The 20,527-nt window shown below is 35.3% G+C and overlaps 2 protein-coding genes across 20 annotated transcripts in view; one reads left to right on the top strand and one right to left on the bottom strand.

Annotated features, from left to right (window-relative positions):
* Nucleotides 1–11,245, top strand: part of LCORL (ligand dependent nuclear receptor corepressor like) — a 177,328-nt gene extending 166,083 nt beyond the window's left edge. For 10 of the 18 annotated variants that reach the window (XR_012434727.1, XR_012434724.1, XR_012434723.1 and 7 more), the window contains one exon: nt 9,221–11,245. Coding sequence is in view for 6 of the 18 variants with exons in the window: in XM_045392187.3 (XP_045248122.1) it covers nt 9,221–9,401 (181 nt within the window). In the remaining 12 variants the exon portion in view is untranslated. The remainder of the gene's footprint in view (nt 1–9,220) is intronic. The other 8 variants (XM_065544817.2, XM_045392181.3, XM_074039460.1 and 5 more) reach the window with 1 other exon arrangement.
* Nucleotides 11,246–11,914: 669 nt separating this feature from the next.
* Nucleotides 11,915–20,527, bottom strand: part of NCAPG (non-SMC condensin I complex subunit G) — a 32,698-nt gene continuing 24,085 nt past the window's right edge. For both annotated transcript variants that reach the window (XM_005554547.4, XM_065544820.1), the window contains 7 exons: nt 18,100–18,281; nt 17,623–17,797; nt 15,591–15,752; nt 15,216–15,354; nt 14,743–14,829; nt 13,035–13,104; nt 11,915–12,119 (listed from right to left, as the gene is read on the bottom strand). In XM_005554547.4, the coding sequence (XP_005554604.1) occupies nt 11,996–12,119; nt 13,035–13,104; nt 14,743–14,829; nt 15,216–15,354; nt 15,591–15,752; nt 17,623–17,797; nt 18,100–18,281 (939 nt within the window). In that variant the 3' untranslated portion in view covers nt 11,915–11,995. The remainder of the gene's footprint in view (nt 12,120–13,034; nt 13,105–14,742; nt 14,830–15,215; nt 15,355–15,590; nt 15,753–17,622; nt 17,798–18,099; nt 18,282–20,527) is intronic.

The raw sequence follows: 20,527 nt of genomic DNA, 5'->3' as shown, positions 1-20,527 counted from the left end.
ACTCTCCAGGCAGTAAGCCACATATCTGGTCCCAGCTACCCTGTTACTTCATCATGGCCAGAGGCAGAAATCATATTTTTTCTTTCAGCAAATATTTGTCCAGTTTCTTTGTGCCAAGTACTGCAGATAAAATGCTGAACAAGAACAACAATCCGTCTGTATTTTTAGTAAGAGAGAAAAACAATAATAGAAAACATAAAGCAGTGATAAATTGTGTTAATGAAATTGGATGATAGAAAGGAGTTTCTAGGGGGGAGCTACTTTAGGTTGAGGTGCAGGGAAATCCTTTCTGAATAAGTAATGCATAAGCTGTGAATGGAGTTGAGACATCTAGGATATAATTGATGACTGAAACTGTGAGTAGGGATGAGGACCCCCCAAATAGACTGTATAGAATAAAGGAGAAAAGAAAGACTAGGACTTATCCTTGAGAAATTCCAACTTTTATTATCCAAGTAAAGTAGGATGACTTGGGATGGAAGAGGCAGGAGGAAAGTGTGTATTGTCTCAAAAGCCAAAAGAAATGAGTTCATGAAAGAGGGTGCTTTAGTCTCCTTGGGCTACCACAACAAAAGAACATAGACTGCCTGGCTTAAACGACAGAACATTTTTTTCTCAAAGTTTTGGAGGCTGGAAAGTCCAAGATCAAGGTCCAGCAAGTTTGGTTTGCAAGCTAATAGATAGCTTGCAGATAGCTACCTTCTTGCTGTGTCCTCACATGGCAGAGAGGACCCTCTGGTATCCCTTCCTCCTCTTTCAGTAACACCAACCTCATCAGATTAGAGCTTCACTCATGACCTTAATTACCTCCTAAAGGTCCTCTCCCCAAATTCAGTCACCTTTGGGGTTAGGGCTTTGACATATGAATTTAGGAGAAACACAAGTTCATAGCAGAAGAAATGGTCAACAATATTGAATGCTGCCAAGGGGGCAAAAACTAAAATTCACTGGAATTATCAATGTGAATGCCATTCGTGGCTTTAGTAAGTGCTGTTTTCACGGAGTAAAAGCACTGGAAGCCATACTGGAATCGCTTAAGGAATGAGGAGCTAAGGAAATGGTGATAGCATGTATAGGAGAACTCCTTAAAGTAATCTAGTTATAAAACTGTTATCTTGAGGAAAACGAAAGATTGAGTAAAGTCTTGTATTTTATTTTTTAAAGAATGAGAGACCTTGTACTTTCTTAAGCATCATGGTGATCCAATTGAGAAGAGATGGTTTATTATTTGTTGCCACAATAATGCTATATTACAAACTAGTCCAAAATTTATTAGCTTAAAATAAGCAATTTTATTCCATTCATGAGTCTGTGGTTGGCAGAGAAGGCTAGGATGTTCTTCTGATCTTGGCTGGCCTCCCTCATATGTCCTGGTATTAGCTGACTATCAGGTGGGACATTTATCTCTGCTCCATGTGTCCCTGACACTTAACTCAGCAGGTTTGCTCAAGCAATTTTTCTCAAGTTTCAGCATCCATCGTGTTTGCTAAGATCCTATTGGCCAGAGCAAATCACGTGGGTAAGGCAGAATGGGAACACTGCAAAATGATAGGGCAAAGAAAGTAAATTTAAGGATGAGTAAAGAGTTGGGACTATTAATGCAATCAATTTGATATTGAGAGTATATCAAAAAAAGGATTATGATCATTGGTAAGTTCTTAAGAAGGCAGATAGATGCAAACGGTCTCAGAATGTTATAACTGTGTTAGTTTCTGCAGTCTTTTACAGTTGGTTGGCATTGTTTTACATCAACAACTTGTTAATTGCTTTTAATTTCACATTACTAAAATTTCCTATTTTCTTTTTATAAATATAGCTGAATCACATTTGTATATTTATTGGGTATTTGAATACCTTATTATAGAAATTCAGGGAGTCTTTTTTTGTTCCTACATGGCCAAGGGTCATTTCTAAATTGCATAACATTGCAAACAGTGTTCATTAATTTCTGAAGACTGTTGGTTCTCTGCCCTTAATCCGACTATAATTTCCTTCATTTCCATTCAATTAAAAATTCAGGTGGCTCTCCCATTTATCATGAGAAAACTATTTTTTTTATTCTAGATGTTTTCTTGTGAATTCCTGACTGCCATAGTTTGCTCTAATGGTCATAACACTTACGAGTTATTAAGCACACACTGTGCACCAGAGTGCCAGTCTTCGTGTCACCTTTATACTCAAAACAAAGTTAATATAAATAATTTTCCTGAAATTGGCTGTATCAAATTGCAAATCTAGGATTATACCCCAAGACTGTTGGTCTTCAGAGTCTGGTTCTTAACCATCATGTTCTTCTACTCCAAATACAGTAATCGCAAGCAAGTAGAGAAAAAGGCTATATAATCTTCTACTTTATCTACCAAAGCCTTTAAATTCATCAGTATCCTAACAAAGGAAAATTTTGAGAAAAACTAAGTTTTTTGTTTTTTTTTTTTTTAAAGCAATTGCAATCTAAACTTACCTGTTTACCAACCAAAAGAAATGGTTTATTAACATTTTAGACCTCATGGTCACCCTTACAAACTGTGTTTACCTGGCTAGATCTTTTGATCTCCCTTAAGTCCAGGGACTCAAAATTAAACGATTGTATTATCTGTCTACACAAATTAAATCATTATATCTGTTTATGAGAGTTACAGGAATAACCTAATATGGTACATTGCAGAAACAAATCATACACATATCTGCCATATTTTATCCCCAGTGAAAACAAGGGTACCTTTGATTGTCTTATGTTTTGTTAATAGTACTAACATTAACTCACATTTATTGTGTCCTCATTATGTGTCCAGTCAAAATGCCAGGCATTTTATGTGCATTCTATTCTCTATGCCAAGTGCTTTACATAAATTCATTTAACAGTCCCATTACCCATAAAAGGTAGTGACTTTCATTATCTTCATTGAAGCTTAGAAAGATTAAGAAATGTGCATTTAGCTGGCCAGTGATTGGACTCAGGATCAGAACTCGAGCTCTAAAAATCTTCCTTCTGCCCCAGATTACCAACATCCTTATCCCTAAAGACTGTTATCAAATGTTTCTTCCCCTTGTCTCCCCACTCCACTGGGATCAATCTTTCCCTTCTCTGTAATCCCTTAGTCCTTAGTTACTCCTTTATATTTATTGCATGCTGCTGTTTTATTCTGGTAATTTATGAATACTTTCTCACTCTGCCTCCGTACCAAGCTGCAAAACCCTTAAAGGTAGATACCATCACTTTTTTAATACTCCTAATATGTTAAGTAAGTACTGCTTGAGGGTTAGAAGAAATGATAAGTGACCTTCATGAAGGTTCTCTCATCTAGGTTTGTGCGCTTAACATACCTTTGGTGATACTTGGATAGATTTGTGGAGACATCAAGCTATAGGACAGAGCTGAGCCATAATAGCTAGTCAGTAAATTTTTACTGTAGTAACACTTAGAAGACACCATTCCAGAAGAAAGTAAGCCGTCATCCAGAATTTGGGGTTAAATAGATGAGTTCAAATTTGACGGTGTCAAGTACATTAACTATTCCAAGTCCAAATCCTGTACCAGAGCCCAGTTTGTCTGTGATACAGCTGACATCTCCCTTTGAAAAGATGAACTTGTGTTCCCTGAAACTCTTGACCTAAAGAATACTCTGTTAGCGCTCAAAAACACGTCAGTCTATGCCCTAACATTATTCTTCTCTTTCAGGAATTGAAGGATATGAGTAGCTGCTCCTTATTTAGTTTATGCCATGAGGAAACTTCATGCATTAAATATTTAACTCTCCTGGATAGGGTTACAACTATAGCCTTAGGCATATCTTTCTGTTTTAAACCCATAAACCATACACTCGTCCACTAATCTCACATGTTAAGCATTCTGAAGAATAGAAAAATGGGTATTAACATGGAGAATCATGACAGAATTAGAACAATCCAAGAGTTAGTATGCAGTACAAGGTAATAGATCATAGGCCCTGGAGACTTCCATTTACAAGTTATGTGGCTTAGGTAAGTCATTTTACTTCTGTGAGCTTCAGTGAATAGTTGTTAGGACTGAATGTGGTAATGTTAAAGAAAAAAAAAAAAAAGGCTTTTAGCACACTGCCTGGTATGTAGCTACTGTTCTGTAAATGATATTTTCAGACCAGTCTTGGTTACACCAAAATTTGTTTCCTGCAAGAGTCGGCTAGGTAACATTCAAGTTTATTGTCCCTATGACAGAAATGAACATTGCATATCTCCAGTAATACAAGTTTAAATTATTAGAGCTAGATACTTTACTTTTGTGAAGATTCGACTTATCAATAATCATTAATTTAAATCACAAATTCTTTGGATTTCTATGACTCCCAAAAGATTTCTATCTTTTACGCTTTGCAAATGCACATACTCTATAAACTTCCATTCAGATGTGGAGATGGACTCTTATCTTTGGGTCCGTGGGATTACTGAAGAATCAAAAATAGGCTTAGATGCCTACGTAACCATTTCAGATTCCTCTTGCCCTTTTTCAACCCTCACCTCCATTAGTTTCCTAGTTTGATAGAGAAGAGTCCTTACTTATGATAAGCACTTCTCCTCCCACTTCTTTCTCTCTTCACCAAAGTATGCAGTAAACTAAGCCTTTGTATTTGTATAGAGCTCCTTGTGGTTTTTAAAGCATGCTAATTGACTCTCATTAAATTGGCAAACCTCTCTAAGATAAGGAGCAAAAGTGGTTTTTTTTGTTTGTTTTTTGTTTTTTATGAAGAAAATGAGGCAGGAGGTTAAGGTTACTTGTCCAGGGACATTATTATTGTGATTATTGTCAGAAATTGAGCCCAGGTCTTTACGTTCTTTTCCCCAACTCTACTCTCAAGAGTACCACTGTATACATACTATTGCTGAGCTTTCATTAGAATCCAGGATATAGACATATAAAGTCACTTTCTCAGATGACTTAACTGCTTTCAGCTTTCTAATTTTACGAAACAGAGAAGCCATGACATAAGAGTGATAAATCTGATGACATAGAATTTAGAATGGATTCACGAGAAAACATAAGGAGATATAGACTGGATGCGGGGGAGGAGAGTGGGATCACAAATCACTATAGAACAAAGGATTAATTTTCATAACTACAAGAAAAAGATTATCCTAATTGGCAAAGAACACATAAAAAGGGAACACAAATGGCTTCTAAAACATGAAAATATGCTTAACCTTATTCATAAAAGAAATGTGAATTAAAACAATGGTATGCCACTTTTTAACATCAGATTTTCAAAGATCTGTAAGTTTTATTATACATTATTGGTTAGAGTAAGAGGAATGAAAGACCTTTTCACACATTGTTGATCAAAGTGTAAAATGGTACAGTCTCCGAAGAGCACTTTGATAATATCAAAAATGTAAAAGCACCTTTTGACTCAGCTTTTCTACTCCTCATCAACTCTATAGATATACTTGAACACATGCAAAATATTCAATGCATCATTGCTATTTTATGCAATAGATTAAAACAGCCAAAAATTCTGTCAATTGAGGACTGATAAAATCAATTATGATTTAGCCATAAAGTAGAATTCTGTGTAGCTGTTAAAAGACTTGAGTATTCATTTTACAAATATGAAACAGTATCCAAAATATATATTTTAAAGCAAGATACAGAACAGTATATAGAATGGTAGAACTGTGTACAGGGAGAGAGTTGAAACACAGATACCTACATATTTCAATGTGAGGGGACTATCTGAAGAATAGACAATAAAATGGTAACAATAGTTGCCCCAGAAGAGGGGCTAGAAGCACTGATAGACTTCTTCCCATTATATGACATTTTTCACTGACTGATTTTTTTTTTTTTTTTTTTTTTCGTGAGACAGGGTCTCACTCTGTTGCCCATGCTGGAGTGCAATGGCACAATCTCAGCATGCTGCAGCCTCGACCTCCCAGGCTCAAGCAATCCTCCCACCTCAGCCTCCTAAGTAGCTGGGACTAATATTTGTATTCTTTATAGAGATAGGGTTTTGCCATGTTGCCCAGGCTGGTCTCAGACTCCTGGGCTCAACCAGTCCACCCACCTCAGCCTCCCATAGTGCTGGGATTACACGCTGATTGATGTTTTTAATTTTGCAAATGTATTATCTATTTTAAAAATGCAAAAGACAAAAAACTGTACCAAAATGGCATCAAAAGTTGAGAACATTTATTTTTCACTTTGTACAGATGTGTATGAATTTCCAAATATAAAGGAGTATTTTTTTAAAATCCTCTATATTGCATACTCTTTGAAAGCACTGTGTCCTCCTCATCTTTATATCACGAAAGCACTTTCTGAGGTATTCAATAAATGTTAAATAATTTCATTGACTCTGGTGTTGAAAATGGAATTGAAAAGTCTTGATTAAGCACTAATCAGAGAACCAGGTTCTTATGTTAGTTCACATACATCTGGTTTTAGAAGACCCGAAAAAGGGGCAGTTTATTTTCCTACTCTCTTAAAAAACTAAAATCTGGCCAAGTGTTGTGGCTCACACCTGTAATCCCAGTGTTTTGGGAGGCTGAGGCAGGAGGATTGCTTGAGGCCAGGAATTTGAGACTAGCCTGGAAAACACAGCAAGACCCTGTCTCTTCAAAAAAATTTAAAAATTATTTGGGTGTGATGGCACACACTTGTAGTCTCAGCTATTCAGGAGGCTGAGGCAGATGGATTGCTTGAGTGCAGGAGTTGGAGGCTGCAGTGAGCCATGATGGTGCCACTGCACTCCAACCTGGGCCACAGAGCAAGACTCTGTCTCAAAAGACAAACATCTAGAAAGGTACTTTCTAGCTGTAATGTTCTAACGCCTCTGGTTCCAGCATTTCCTAAGATAGCTGTATTCTAAGAATTCTATAGAGCAGTACTGCCCAAACTTTGCATATCCATTGTTTTTTAAGTATATATTAATTAAATGTCAAGCTGTATATCAGTAAATTTAGTTTTTTTTCAAAACTGACATTTTCTCCCCATACATAAGTATAGTTTTGTGCACCTGTAGGATCTGTGTACCCAAATTTATAGTATACCATTCTAGAAAAGTTACCTAAGAAAACTGCCTTATGTTTTTGAAAAGGAAAATCATGTTATTAAAGTATTATTAAAGTATTATTAAATCAGTTATTAAAGTATTATTCTTCTGTGATGAAAACTCCTTAGTCAAACAAACAGCAAACAAAACAAAATTAGTTTTTATTTATGACCATGATTATTTGTTCTATGCCTTCATTTTCTTTTTTGGAGTTTAATACTTACTATACTTGCCTACCAATCTATCTTAATATAATTGTATTTTTATAGCTTGCTTTAGAGTTTCTCAAAAAGGTGTACATCAAACTTTTGCTTTGAAAATACAAGCAATGCAAATATGAAGACTAGCAGTCCTTGGAGAAAGGAAATGGCTTTATCTGAGTTTTGCTAACTTGAAAAACAAAAATGAAGTCCCTGAGGACATTTTAATAATAATTAATGTAAATTTTTTTCAAAATCCAGTTATGATTTCTAATATGTATGAAAATATTGTATTTTGGACCTCTTTCATTTGTCACATATACTTTAAATATGTTATTTTTTAATCACATCCGTTTTAGCTTTTCAAAAAAGCGGTTTACTACTTTTGATGCATACTAAGCTACCTGGTAGTTTGTCATTTTGTCTAGTATCTAATCTATACAAATTGAAACTGTATTCTCTGGGACTGGGACTGTTTGGGGAGAATGCAGTTAGATATGTTAGTGGTGGTAAAACAGGATATCACGGATTTGGCTTATTGAATGGCGTATGGGTTGGTTGGTTGAGGTTGCAGGGAGGGATCTACTGGAGTCTGGATGCTCCCATTTCCCAACTCTACCAAGTCACTTAAATATGAGACACTGAACCTCATTGCTAATAGGAAGATTTGTAGAGCTACAGTTGGAGAAAGCTTAGGAGTGATATAGTTCAAATTAACTAACCATAGTTAAATGTCAAGTGAATTAGAGAGCTGAATAGTTTATAAACATAAGGATTCACACCTGAATATGTGGACTGTAAGTAATACTTAAAACTAGGGATGGCATATTCATTACACGAAGAGTGGACTAGCTTCCCTTTTGAGTGTCACGTGTCTGTGATTCTGAAGAGTAGCACTCTGCTCCAGATGTTTCACAACAGGCTTTTTATAAATGTTTACTGAATTTTTGAGTAATTACTATGTATTTAGCACTGTGCATATCTTCACAGAAAAAATGTTAGCATCCTTTCCTTCTGATCTAGAGGGGGTTATCAGACTATTAGACATGAAACAATAGTGGAGAACCCAATAGTTCACTATCCAATGTTTTACTGAGAGCACGCTGAGAGATGTGAGATTGGATTAGGCATGAGTAAAGGTTTGGTTAAGCAGAGTGGTAAGGAAGGTTCCCTACGTGGGAAAATTTAGGAACAGACGGAACTGTCCTCATGAACTTATGGAATAAGACACCAGTCCAGAACATTAAAGAATAATGTTGAAGAGATCTGACCAACCTAATATAAATCCAAATAAGCCAACTTTCCCATTAATGTAAAAAATTATTTGAAATAGACAACCAGAATAAGTATCCTGTGGATGCCGCATGCTCCTCTGATGAGCTGGCCGTAAGTGTAATTCCTGATGATTTTCCAGCCTCATTAGAGAGCTAGTAGACAAGCATAAGGAAAAGAGAAAGGGCTGTATTCCAGTTCCAGGCAGGTGACTGTATGACCTCAGGCATATTTGTACTTAACTCTGAGGAGTCTTGATTTTATTGTTTACTGTGAGGATAAGCATACCAACCTTACCTGGCTTTTGCGAAATTCAAATGAGACAATACATGTGAAGGTGGCTAGAACAGGCAACAAATGTTGATCCCTTTTTTTCCTCAAAGTGGCTCTCATCCTGATCCACAAAAGGGCAAGTTAAAAGGGTTAAATCCTGCCAGGCTTACAAGGTTAAATAATATCTTTTCTGATGTATACTGATGTAATCCATATATGCAGTGTTACTTTTTCAGTCATATGTGACTTCTCAAGTTACAGTTTACATGGCATTATTCATTGTATTTAGTTCAATAAGTAGGTGGGAGAGAAAACTGTTGTATTTTCAGGATAAATGCTTTATGTATGCTGAAGTTTAGAGGTCCAAACACAACAACTACATGTTCTTTTGCAAGGTTGATAATTACTTGGAAATTAAAGTAAAACTAAAATGCCTTACACTTTTTCTTCCAGCATGCTACAAATGAAAACTGATGAGAAACTGAATGTGTCTGATGGGAATACAGCAAGTTGCCCTTTGAGCCCCGTTAAGATGTGCCTTAATCGTCCCATTGAATGGAATCTGAATTTGACAACAGCATCTCTAGCGAGCTGTACAGTTCATAACCAAAATCTCAAAAGTGAAGAGAAATAGATTGCAGTTCTTCTTGCACTATCTTTATTTTGTATGTCAATATTCCTTGTGAACAATAAGCATTTATCAATTGATCTTGAAGTATTTCTAGTCCTGTGATTTGTCTTTATATTAAATCATTAGCATTAATCATTTTGATTATATTCTTTGTATGTTTTTTACATGTTTTACATCAGATCATTGTGGAATTTTGTAGTATAAACAGATTTCGATGTTTCTCTTTTTAATGGTATTATGTGAATTTTTTATGCCCTAAGTTTAAATACGTAATTGTCCCCAGTTTTATTTCTGTGCACAAAGTTTTAATATATAACACATTGTGATTTATAGAGCTAGTATTGTAAAGATTTGTGATGACCTGGCCCACGAGCAGTTGTCAAACAGGAAACAGGTGGACACCAACTACCTCGAAGCACATTGGTGAACGAAAAGGCAAAGGTATCTCTTAGAAGTAAATCTCCTTCAAAGTTATATATGTACAGAAGAAAACAAGTTGACCATAGCTTTTTGTCAAGTAGCATGTTTCCGTTCACAGGAGAATGTGAGCTGATCAATTCTTTCTCTGTATTTTAAACCTGTAAGTCTGTGGGCTTTAAGAGCAATGGCACAATTGCATGTTTACTGTTTAGCAAATCTGTGCCTCTTGGTAGAGAAGAATACTGTGTGGTTTCTGTAAGTTACCAGTTTTGAATGAAAAAATGGTAAATGGATTTACATCTGTTTTATTGTACCTTAGCCTTTTATTTTAAAGGGATGACTTTCAAAAGGACATTCCCTACCTTTAACTGTAATAGTGCAAAGCACAGTTTCAGCAATGGCTACATGACTGTGTCTAAAAACTGAATACTCAGAATACTAAAGGTTTGGTGCTTAAATTTGTTTTTCCCATGCCACAGAAAGCAAACTTTGGTATGGTGAACCGCATGAGAACATGGCTTCTTTCTTTTTGGATAGCCTGGCCATGTGTGAATGGGATTTTAGTTTGTTATGTTTCTAAGACTTTTCCTTACAGCACACTTAATGTACCTTTTCAGTCCTTCTCCCAACCTCCTGCAAATTATCTTTAAAATAACAATGCATAAGGAATTTGAAGCACAGGAGAACACAGAGCCAACAAACAGAATGAAGAACTATCATCTATTTTTAACTGACTTTCTTTCATTACTATTTTTCCTTTTGCTTAATAACTATCTTGCTTTGTAACTTTGACTCCTTTTATAAGTTCTATGAGGCACAAATGTGTAGCAATTTGGTTCTAAAAACCAGTGATCTTACTTTAGCTCCATCTTAAAATTTCACTTTAAGTAAATGGCCTCTAGTAAATAAGCCTAAAAAAGCACAATTATTTAAACAGATCCATGTTAGGACATTTCTGAATAATAAAGAGAAAAGGTGTTTTGTTGGGTATTACAGAAAAGAGGACCAGTTTCATACAGTACAAGTTTCATAAGTCAGGTCAAGTGTCAATTTCAAAAGACAAGAAATGAAATTGACATAGTACTCATAAATTGGTAGCATAAGCCGGGCACGGTGGCTCAAGCCTGTAATCCCAGCACTTTGGGAGGCTGAGACGGGTGGATCACAAGGTCAGGAGATCGAGACCATCCTGGCTAACACGGTGAAACCCCGTCTCTACTAAAAAATACAAAAAACTAGCCGGGCGAGGTGGCGGGCGCCTGTGGTCCCAGCTACTCCGGAGGCTGAGGCAGGAGAATGGCGTAGACCCGGGAGGCGGAGCTTGCAGTGAGCTGAGATCCAGCCACTGCACTCCAGCCTGGGCGACAGAGCCAGACTCAGTCTCAAAAAAATAAAAAATAAAAAAAATAAAAATAAAAATAAATAAATTGGTAGCATATATAAAGAGAACTTCCTGTCACATTATTTTCCCACTAGAATTATTATCCACAGTAAATATTATTTTATTATGCCAAAAATATAGAAAGCAGCTTCATGGTTAATATACATTTATGTTGACACCTCCCTAACCCAGGAAACATTCACAAACAAGGACTCCCATATGCAAATACTTTAGGAAGAGAGATTTCCCAGGCAGACAGCATCATCAAAAATGTTTTCACTGTAGGAATCACAAAATAAGATTGTCAAAATAACTGTTGAACGTTATACTGGTCTTCCTCACTGGTGGTAAGCTCCTCCTAGCCAATTTGTGGTACTTCCTTCATTTTCCCTTGACATGTTACTTGTTAAATATGTCCTCAGGCGGTTTCATCTTTGTTGATTCTGCCCATCTAAGTCATAAGCTTCTCAAATGCAAGTTACTAGCTAGTCACAGTTGAAAGTTTCCATAATGACATGATTCTAAACATAAAGAGTTCATAAGAATCACCTGGAGAGTATTTAAAAACGAGATTCCTAGGCCCACCTCAAATTCTGATAAATCTGTGTGATGCAGATTTTTTCTGGACTATAATAACTGACGCTGTCCTAATGCTTTAATACAGGCCAAAGTAACGTGGAAGCGCACAGCAGAAAATCTTCAGAAAGACGTCAGGTTTGTTCTGATTTTGACAAGGGTAACTTTATTAAAGCAAATAACGACATAATCTTAAAGGATTCCACCTCCATCGTCTTTCCTAACTTACATCTTCATTGAGAAATTGTGCAAAATTAAGTTTACTTTTTTCTAGTGCTGCTGTTTTGGCTCGTCTTGGTAGTCTCATCTTCATTTCTGATTCTGGTTCTGGAACTTCATGATCACTAAATAGATGTTGAAAATACACGAATTTAGATACAAGCTTTAAAACCAGTTTATTTATAAATAAAACTTTTTTGTTTCTGACTCACATTCTATCAGTGTGTAATTGATAGCCTGATTCCATTGACTTAGCTTAAAACTAAAATCAAACAATGTCAAAAAACACTGACTTGGCTATCCAGCAAAGTGAATCATGGAAAACCTAGCTAATGATTTTATATACTATAATGGAACCTGGTGTTATACAGGAAAAAAGCCACAGACTTGTAATGAAGCTTGTAATTAAACAAGGACCATAACTGTCCAAAAAAGATTTCTTTGAAACTCAAGAAGTGAGAAAAAAAATAAATTCTCTTGATTTAAGCAATAAATTCCGAAAACACAGTAAAAAATAAGTTCCCCCTCTTGATTAAATTTAATCAAGATAGTGTGAAACTATGTACTGAAAATACACACAATACAATTTTGCCAATGAATACAAGACAGCTACCAACTTTCAGCTCTAACAGTGGCTTCATTGACAAAAAGCCAAAAATAAACACTCTACTACACAATATACCCAAATTATAGACAGAATTATTCTATCATTAAGTGTAGAGAACCCAAATATTATCAAAATCAAGAGTTGCTAACTGAAGATCAAAGAGGAGTCACATCATGTAATTAGAAATTGAAACAACATATTAAAGATAGCACTAAAGACCATGCCAACTAATTGGCAAAAGCAAACATGCCATAAGAAGTCAAATGCTCTTGATAATGGAATTTTAGACTATATACCCAAGACAGCCATTTATAGTTTTCACTATCTTGTTATAGTATTTTCTCTCATTCACAAGAAAATTATAGTTTTTTTCTACTTCTAGAAATAAAAAGTGAAGATAGGCCTCTATATATTCTAGACATGCATGGCATACCTTTCAGAGTCGGCCTCAGCAGTCTGACGCCTCCTGTTTGTCCTAGCTGAAACTGTCACTTTTCTCTGTCCTTGAAGATAGTATAATTCATTATCAGAATTTATTATCAGTTGCTTATTGTTTTTAATCTAGTTTCTAGGCTAACTACATCCTTTGTTTTCAACACAACAATCCTTTCAACACATGTATCTCCTACTTATTCTAGCCATCTTGGTACTAGTTACCACTACCACAGAAAAAGGAACCCAAGCAAGATTAAAACTTAATTTATTTTGTAAGCACTAAATGAGTAAGGGAAAATAAGGAAATTTCAAGCAAGTTAAAAGAAGGCAAATTTTAGTTCAATGTATTTGAGGACAGAGTATATGAAAAATGTGTTATAATGAAGTACCTATATTATTGCTATAGCACAAAGTCTGTGGAGACACTCATGAAAATTAAGGGTTACAAAGGTAGGTTAGGTGCATAAACAGGTGCTAAAGAAACAACTTTTTTTTTTTCTTGGAAGGTGATAAAACAAATAGAACATTAATCAGTAAGGTAATAATGGCTTCTTGTAAAATAACATATACATGACCAATTCAAATATGTGTTCTAAAATATATTTCAATGTAAAAACCAGAACCTTTATATACTAGGGATTATAAGATTCTACGTACTAGAAATTTACAAGGTCAAGGAGTAAGACAAAGTTTGGCTTGTGATGTTTCTCATTTATAAGAAATAAAACAGTATGAATACATGAAGTTTGGTGTATTAAAAAGGATGGTGTTCTCATGGTGTGATATACCACAAAAAAAAATCTGATCAAAACCAAACTGTTCAATGTGACAGTCTGTTTGAAAATTATATACTCTACTCCATTCATGTGGCACTTTTTTCTACTCCTTACCTGCTTTTACTAATGGATTTATCCCCAAGAAAACATCCAACAATATGGGACTAATTTGGAACAATAGCCAGCCATCGGTATTTAAATAATTTACTGGTTACAAAACAATATTCCAGACTCCATTTTAGAAAAAATTAAATCTGCATCGAAAAGGGCCTTAAAAAATAGATTTCTAAAGTTAAAATCAAGGTTGGCTCATGGGTGGGATTATTAGTGTTCCTTATAGTAGTTTGCCTGGATGTACTTTCTGATTCTTCTGTAATAAGCATGCATTGCTTTTGTAATGAGGAAATAATAAAACAATAAAAATATCTTGAATTTCAGATTTTTTTCCAAGTGATCCCCTAGTAGTCAGCATTTACTGTGCCAGCAGATCCCCTATTGTTGGATAGCCCTTGGGAAATAGGTTGGGAAAATATGAAATAAGATGGGAATAGAAGGAAAACAAAGCCCAGAAAAAATACTACAGGGATTTTTAAAAAATGCTTAGTTATATGAAGGACAGAACACAAATAACTAATATAAAACCATCATTTAACCAAATATTTAACCCAAATTATCTTTTGTAATATGATGTTTTGCAGCATACTTCTTTCAATCAAAAGCACCTAGAGCAACACTGATTTTATAGTCTTTAGACACAAGGCAAAAACTGACATCCACTGAAAGAATTAAAAAGAAAGGATACCAAAGACATTTTTTAAAAATATTTATCCCTAAGGAAAACAAAGATAAGAAAACTTGCAAAACAAGTATTTTTCATTGGAAGATAACATTTAAAACTTTTATCATAAAGATGGTCAATCCATACACTACCTCTGTTAGTCTTTAGCTGAGTAGATTTTGATGCTTGGGTTGCTTTTACACCTCTGAGAGGAGTCATATATACTTCTTTATTCTTTTCTATTAAAGGGAATAATACAACAATATAAATAAGATAGCCTCATGAAATATTTTAAATTGTCTTTTTAAGTCCAGTTTTTATGAAACTGAAATGACAAAGTCCTTCTAACAGCTAGTGAAAAGTTATAAATCACCCTTTCGAAAATTTGAATGTTGGAAAAGAATCAAAACTCCTAAAAAGATGGTCATATGTTGAGAAATGCATGTCAAAAAACACTTGAAAAGTAGAATAAACATTTATCAGTAATGCTGTTTCCCAAGAGATTAGAAAAATATTTTCATTCATTTCTGATGTCCAACCAAACATGTTAGAGGAGAAAAAAATATGTCTCAGTAAAGATGAAAAACACAGAATCTTATAAAGATTCTGGTCAGTGTGTCATTACCATCTTCGTTTTGAAAAGTAGTTGTAGTCAAGCTGGCATCCTGTGCTGCTTCAGCTTGGTCACCAAATTCTTTATTTCCTTTTTCTAACTGAATCTTGATTTTCTCCAAAGCTCTCAGACATGTCCTATCTTTTACTTGCTATAAAAGAAAACATTATTAATATTTTGTAAATACCACATTCCCTAATCTTCTTCGAAAATAGTACCAATACATATCAAGTTGTTTAAAAACACTAAAGTATATGAAATTTATGAAGCAAATATTTCAAATAAGTCGCAATATGCTAACATATGTATAATCTAATACAACCATGTAAATTCTACATGTATAAATATAAACACAAACTAAATCAGAGTAATTAGAAACTACTTTACCTCCAGAATCTCATTCAATAGAACCAGAAGATCTTTTGCAAGATGGCTACTGAGTTCTAAAGAACTCAAGGCTTTTGTATAGACTCGAATTTCTGGTGAGCATGGACTTGTTAAGATCTCATTGCAAATTTTCATAGCCAAATTGTCATGTACTGTTAAGGCCTAAAAAATTAAGAAAAAATTCTCTGTAAAATGAAGATGATTATGATTATTATATAGTCTTACACATCTAACAAATATTTCCAACTAATTGTCTTGTCATAATCCCAAATATAAAATGTCTAAAACCAAATTTAACATCCCCTCCACCCCCAAAATAAGCTCCCCTTCTTGACTTCTTGTAGTGGATGCTGTAATATAGGGCCCAGTTCCACTCCCTTTAGGAAAGAAGCACTCATCCTCCAGTTGCAGCATGTTTTGGAGGGTAAAAGTTCCCAGATGCAGTACTGATCCAGGCTGATGAAGGTGGACTTTGGTGGGCCTTGTCCAAGATCATACCTCTTCTCCCAAAGATTTGTCCAAATCCAATGACTGGCCAATGCACAGGTACAATGTCTCAGCTTGCCTCCATTCTGGACAACTCAAAGGAACATCCCAGTTCTGGAACTCCCTATGGGATTGGCTGGGGTCTTTGCTTGCATAGCAGTAGTTGAACTTAGTGCCATGCCCCAGTCTACCTTCCTCAATCTTCCAGGATGCTGATCACGAGAGTACTCCCCAATTACACTATGGCAACAGCTCCTTTGAAGTCTGCTGTTACACATACTTAAGAGTTTGCCTGGACTCCTCCATCTCCCTTGCCTCTCAAGCTCTTTCTTTTAGATTCTTGTACCCATAGTTCTTTATTAGGTCAATTTCTATTCTTTCTACTTTCTACTATTACTTTCTAGTACTTTTTCTACAAGCGAATTACACAGATTTTTTCAACTGCTTTCTTAATATTATTTTCTTTCCGCTCACCAGTTCATCTCATATAACCATCACTGACCACCAAATTAATCTTTCTAAGTGGTTTTCATGACATTAACCCATTCTCATCATAAGCCCTGCATAATCACCCACTGCAAATAAGGCCAACTCCAAATTCCCTACATTGACCTTTAAAGCAATCTATAATCTACCCCCAATGTTCTGCCCTAACAGTCCTATTCAGGATCCTTAGCCAAAGTCATCTTTCTACAGTTCCCCAACATTTGCATAACCATCTACATATATCACCTTTACTAAAACATCCTTCCTCTACCCAAACCACTCCCCAAATACGAACAAGGCCTAACTGAATTTTGGTCAATGAGTTTTAAAACTAACGCTGTACTCATCATTCCTACCACATGACTCTTGCCTTTGTCTCAAGTCGTAAAGTGCTTAATAGCTCTATTACTGACCCTTACCTAATTCTGCCTAATATCCTTTGTAATCTTATCTTACCAATAATATAAGACATAAGACTTGAACAGAGTAGCCTATCACTAAATATCAAATAGAGTAACACTTTCAACTTAATCTGTTAGCATCTGAAATCACTAATACATTAAATTTCAAAAGTAGTAACAAGTTTGACCAAATGCCATTAAAGGATTAAAACAACCCAGCTTAAGTTCAGTCTGTGAGTCAGTGTGCAGTTGGTTTATCTTCTTTGAATTAAAAGCCAAAAAAATTTGAAGTGAATTCTAGTCTTTGAATTCTCCTTCTTTGTGCCAGAAGCATAGCAGGTAAGCCAACATTTGAAGACTCAGTGAGTCCTAGATAACATAGGTTATTATTTCAGATTAACAGTCAGTACTAAGTGGGCATGGTGTGGGTGGTAAATTTTTAGTAATTTCTTTTCAGTAGCAAAAATGTTAGCATTGATTACTTCTGTTTTTGTATGATTTCTCCACATTTCCCAAGGTCTTGTTTTTTCATGCTTTGTGGTAAATGCTTGAGACAGAAGTCTAAAGACCAAAATGCAGTTCTCAGTATTTCAAGGGATCTTTGAGAGAGATTATTTTACCAAAACAGTGATCTGCGTGCAGTTACTAAAATCACTCACCTGATAATCTTGGGAAGTCTTGGTCTGAGGATTTAATCCACTTGGTCTTGTCAAATCTACAAGTAACTCAGCAACATTTGTGATATCAATTTCAGCTAAAGGAGACGATGCAGGGGCATTGGCCAGTGTTTGCAGGGTTGGAAGAAAAGCTTCTTCAAAGCATTCCTGATTAGTCCTGTTGAGAAACAAATTCAGAGTATGTTGACAGAACATTATTTGATGAGAGAAAAGCATGACTCCAAAAACTATTATGTATGAAATTCAAAACTACTATATATGAAATTCACTCATCAAGATAAAGTGCATTTTCATCTAGGAAAGAGCCAAAAATTCAGACAGATAAAATCTGTATCATTCTTGTCATTTATCTACTAAAGATAGAAAAAGTATCAACAACAAAATATTATAGATATAATTCATGGGGGACCTGAATTTGATGTCAAGTCAGATTTTTGATTTATCAGTATGACTCAATACCTGCTTGCATAAGCAAAAATGGGGAAGAACACGCCGAGGCAATGTCGAAGTCGAACATCCTCTTCAGTCACAGGATTGTACCACAACAAAATAAGACGAGAAAGAATCCTGCTGCTGACCAAAAGCCCAGAGAACATCAGCTTGGCTAGTCCTTCCGCAGCTCCAGTCCTAAGTTCAGATACCTAACAAAGATGACATTCATTAGAAGAAATTTATTTGTATCTCCTTTTTAAGCTTCTCAATATAGCCTGTCCTACAGTATTTTTACATGAACCATCCAAAAACCATTCAAGTTATTACCAATTCTTTAAAGGCACATAAAAAGACTTTCTTCACAGCTAGACTAACAATGTTAGACAAATCTAAAAGACTAGGAGACTAGATAAATGCTTAGTCTAGCCATGAAAAATTCAATTATCTTAAATTTTTTTAGAAGAACCAAAGGCCTTTTAAAACTGTTGGAAAATAAAAAGCAAAACATATATTTAAATGCTTAGCGTTTCTAAGACATAGAAAACCCTGGCCCCTGATATTAGAGGGTGGTGCCTATCTATAAGCAAAAGCTCCATAGGTAGGAGTGGCAATTTGAATAATGGATAGACTGTGAACAGAAGATGTTGAAGCAGAAGGCATTCGTAGAAAGAGTAAACAAAACAAGTCTAGAGAAGACAAAGGAAAAGAAAACTGGATGTACACAGGCAAAACAATGAAGCTGGACCTTAGACCATATACAAATATTAACTGAAAATGCATCAACAGCCTAAATATAAAAGCTAAAGCCAGAAAATTCTCAAAAGAAAACAGGGATAAATCTTCATGACTTGGACTTAGAATGGATTCTTAGATAGGACACCAAAAGCAGAAGCAACGAAAGAAAAAAATGAGTGTATGTCCAAAATTAAAAATGTTTAATACATCTAAGTATATTAACAAGAAAGTAAAAAGACAACCTATAGAATAAAAGTTACAAATTATACCTGATAAAAATCTACCACCCAAACTACATAAAGAACTCTATAAAGACAACCAACCCAAATTAAAAATGGGCAAAGGACTTGAACAGACATTTATCCAAACAAAATACACAAATGGCCAAGAGGCAGATGAAAAGATACTCAACAACACTAGTCATTAAGGAAATGCAAATCAAAACCACAATGAAGTAGCACTTCATATATACTAGGATAGCTATAATTTTTTAAAAATGGAACCTAAGTGTCAACAAGGATATGGAGAAATGGCAAACCTTCTACACTGCAGGTGGAAATTTAAAATGGTTCAGTCACTGTGGAAAACAACTTTGCCAAGTTCTCCGAAAGTTAAATGACTCGGCAACCCAATTCCTAGGTATACAGATACCCAAAAGAATTGAAACAGGTACTCAAATAAATACACATACACACCATATTCATAGTAAGCAGCACTATTCACAATAGCCAAAAGGCAGAAACATCCCACTGTCCTTCAATGGATGAATGTATAAACAAATCACCGTATATACATAAAATGGAGTATTCAGCTACAAAAAGGAATGAAGTACTGATACGAGCAAGATACCATGTGGATGAATCTCAAAAATGTTATGCTAAGTTTACAAAGCCAAACAGAGGTCACACATTGTGTGATTCCATTTATACAAAATATCCAGAATAGTTAAATCCATAGAAACAGACTGCGGATTGGTTGCTGTCAGGGCTGGCAGAAGTGGGAATGAGGAGCAACTGCTTAATGAGTATTCATTTTGGGATGATTCAAAGGTTTTAAGTTAGATGATAGAGGTGGTAGTTGCCTTTCATTTTGAATGTACTAAATGCCAATGAATTGTTCACATTAACAGTGTTAGTTTGGGCCAGGCACAAGGGCTCACACTTGCAATCCCAGCACTCTGGGAGGCTAAGGCAGGAGGATTGCTTGAGGCCAGGAGTTCAAGACCAGCCTGGGCAACAGAGCGAGACCCTGTCTCTACAAAAAATTTAAAAATCAGCGGGCATGGTGGCACATGCCTATAGTTCCAGCTATTCAGGAGGATTGCTTGAACCCAGCAAGTGAGGGGGCAGTGAACTATGATCACACCACTGCGCTCCAGCCTGATGACAGAGCAAGGTTCTATCTCAAAAAAAAAAATTGTTAAGTTTTGTTATATCACTTCCACCTCAATGAAAAACTACAATCAGTATAAAAAATTTTTAATCAGTTGGTTTACATGTGTGCTATAAAAATAGTAGTTCAAGAGTACTTAAAAGAGATCTAATCCCATACCCTATCTTACATCTTCTATCCACCCAATATAAAATTATTCTAAACTATTTCTTAAAACTCTTGGGGATAAATCTTAGAAGTCTCTATATCACAAATACAACGTAAAGAAATAAAAAATAACAACCCCCACTAATAATTAATAATCACTTCATTTTTGTTTATACTTCAT

This window comes from Macaca fascicularis, chromosome 5 (genome assembly GCF_037993035.2).
Source record: "Macaca fascicularis isolate 582-1 chromosome 5, T2T-MFA8v1.1".
NCBI classification, from domain to species: Eukaryota; Metazoa; Chordata; class Mammalia; order Primates; family Cercopithecidae; genus Macaca; species Macaca fascicularis.
This window is presented reverse-complemented; position numbering and strand designations above follow the sequence as displayed.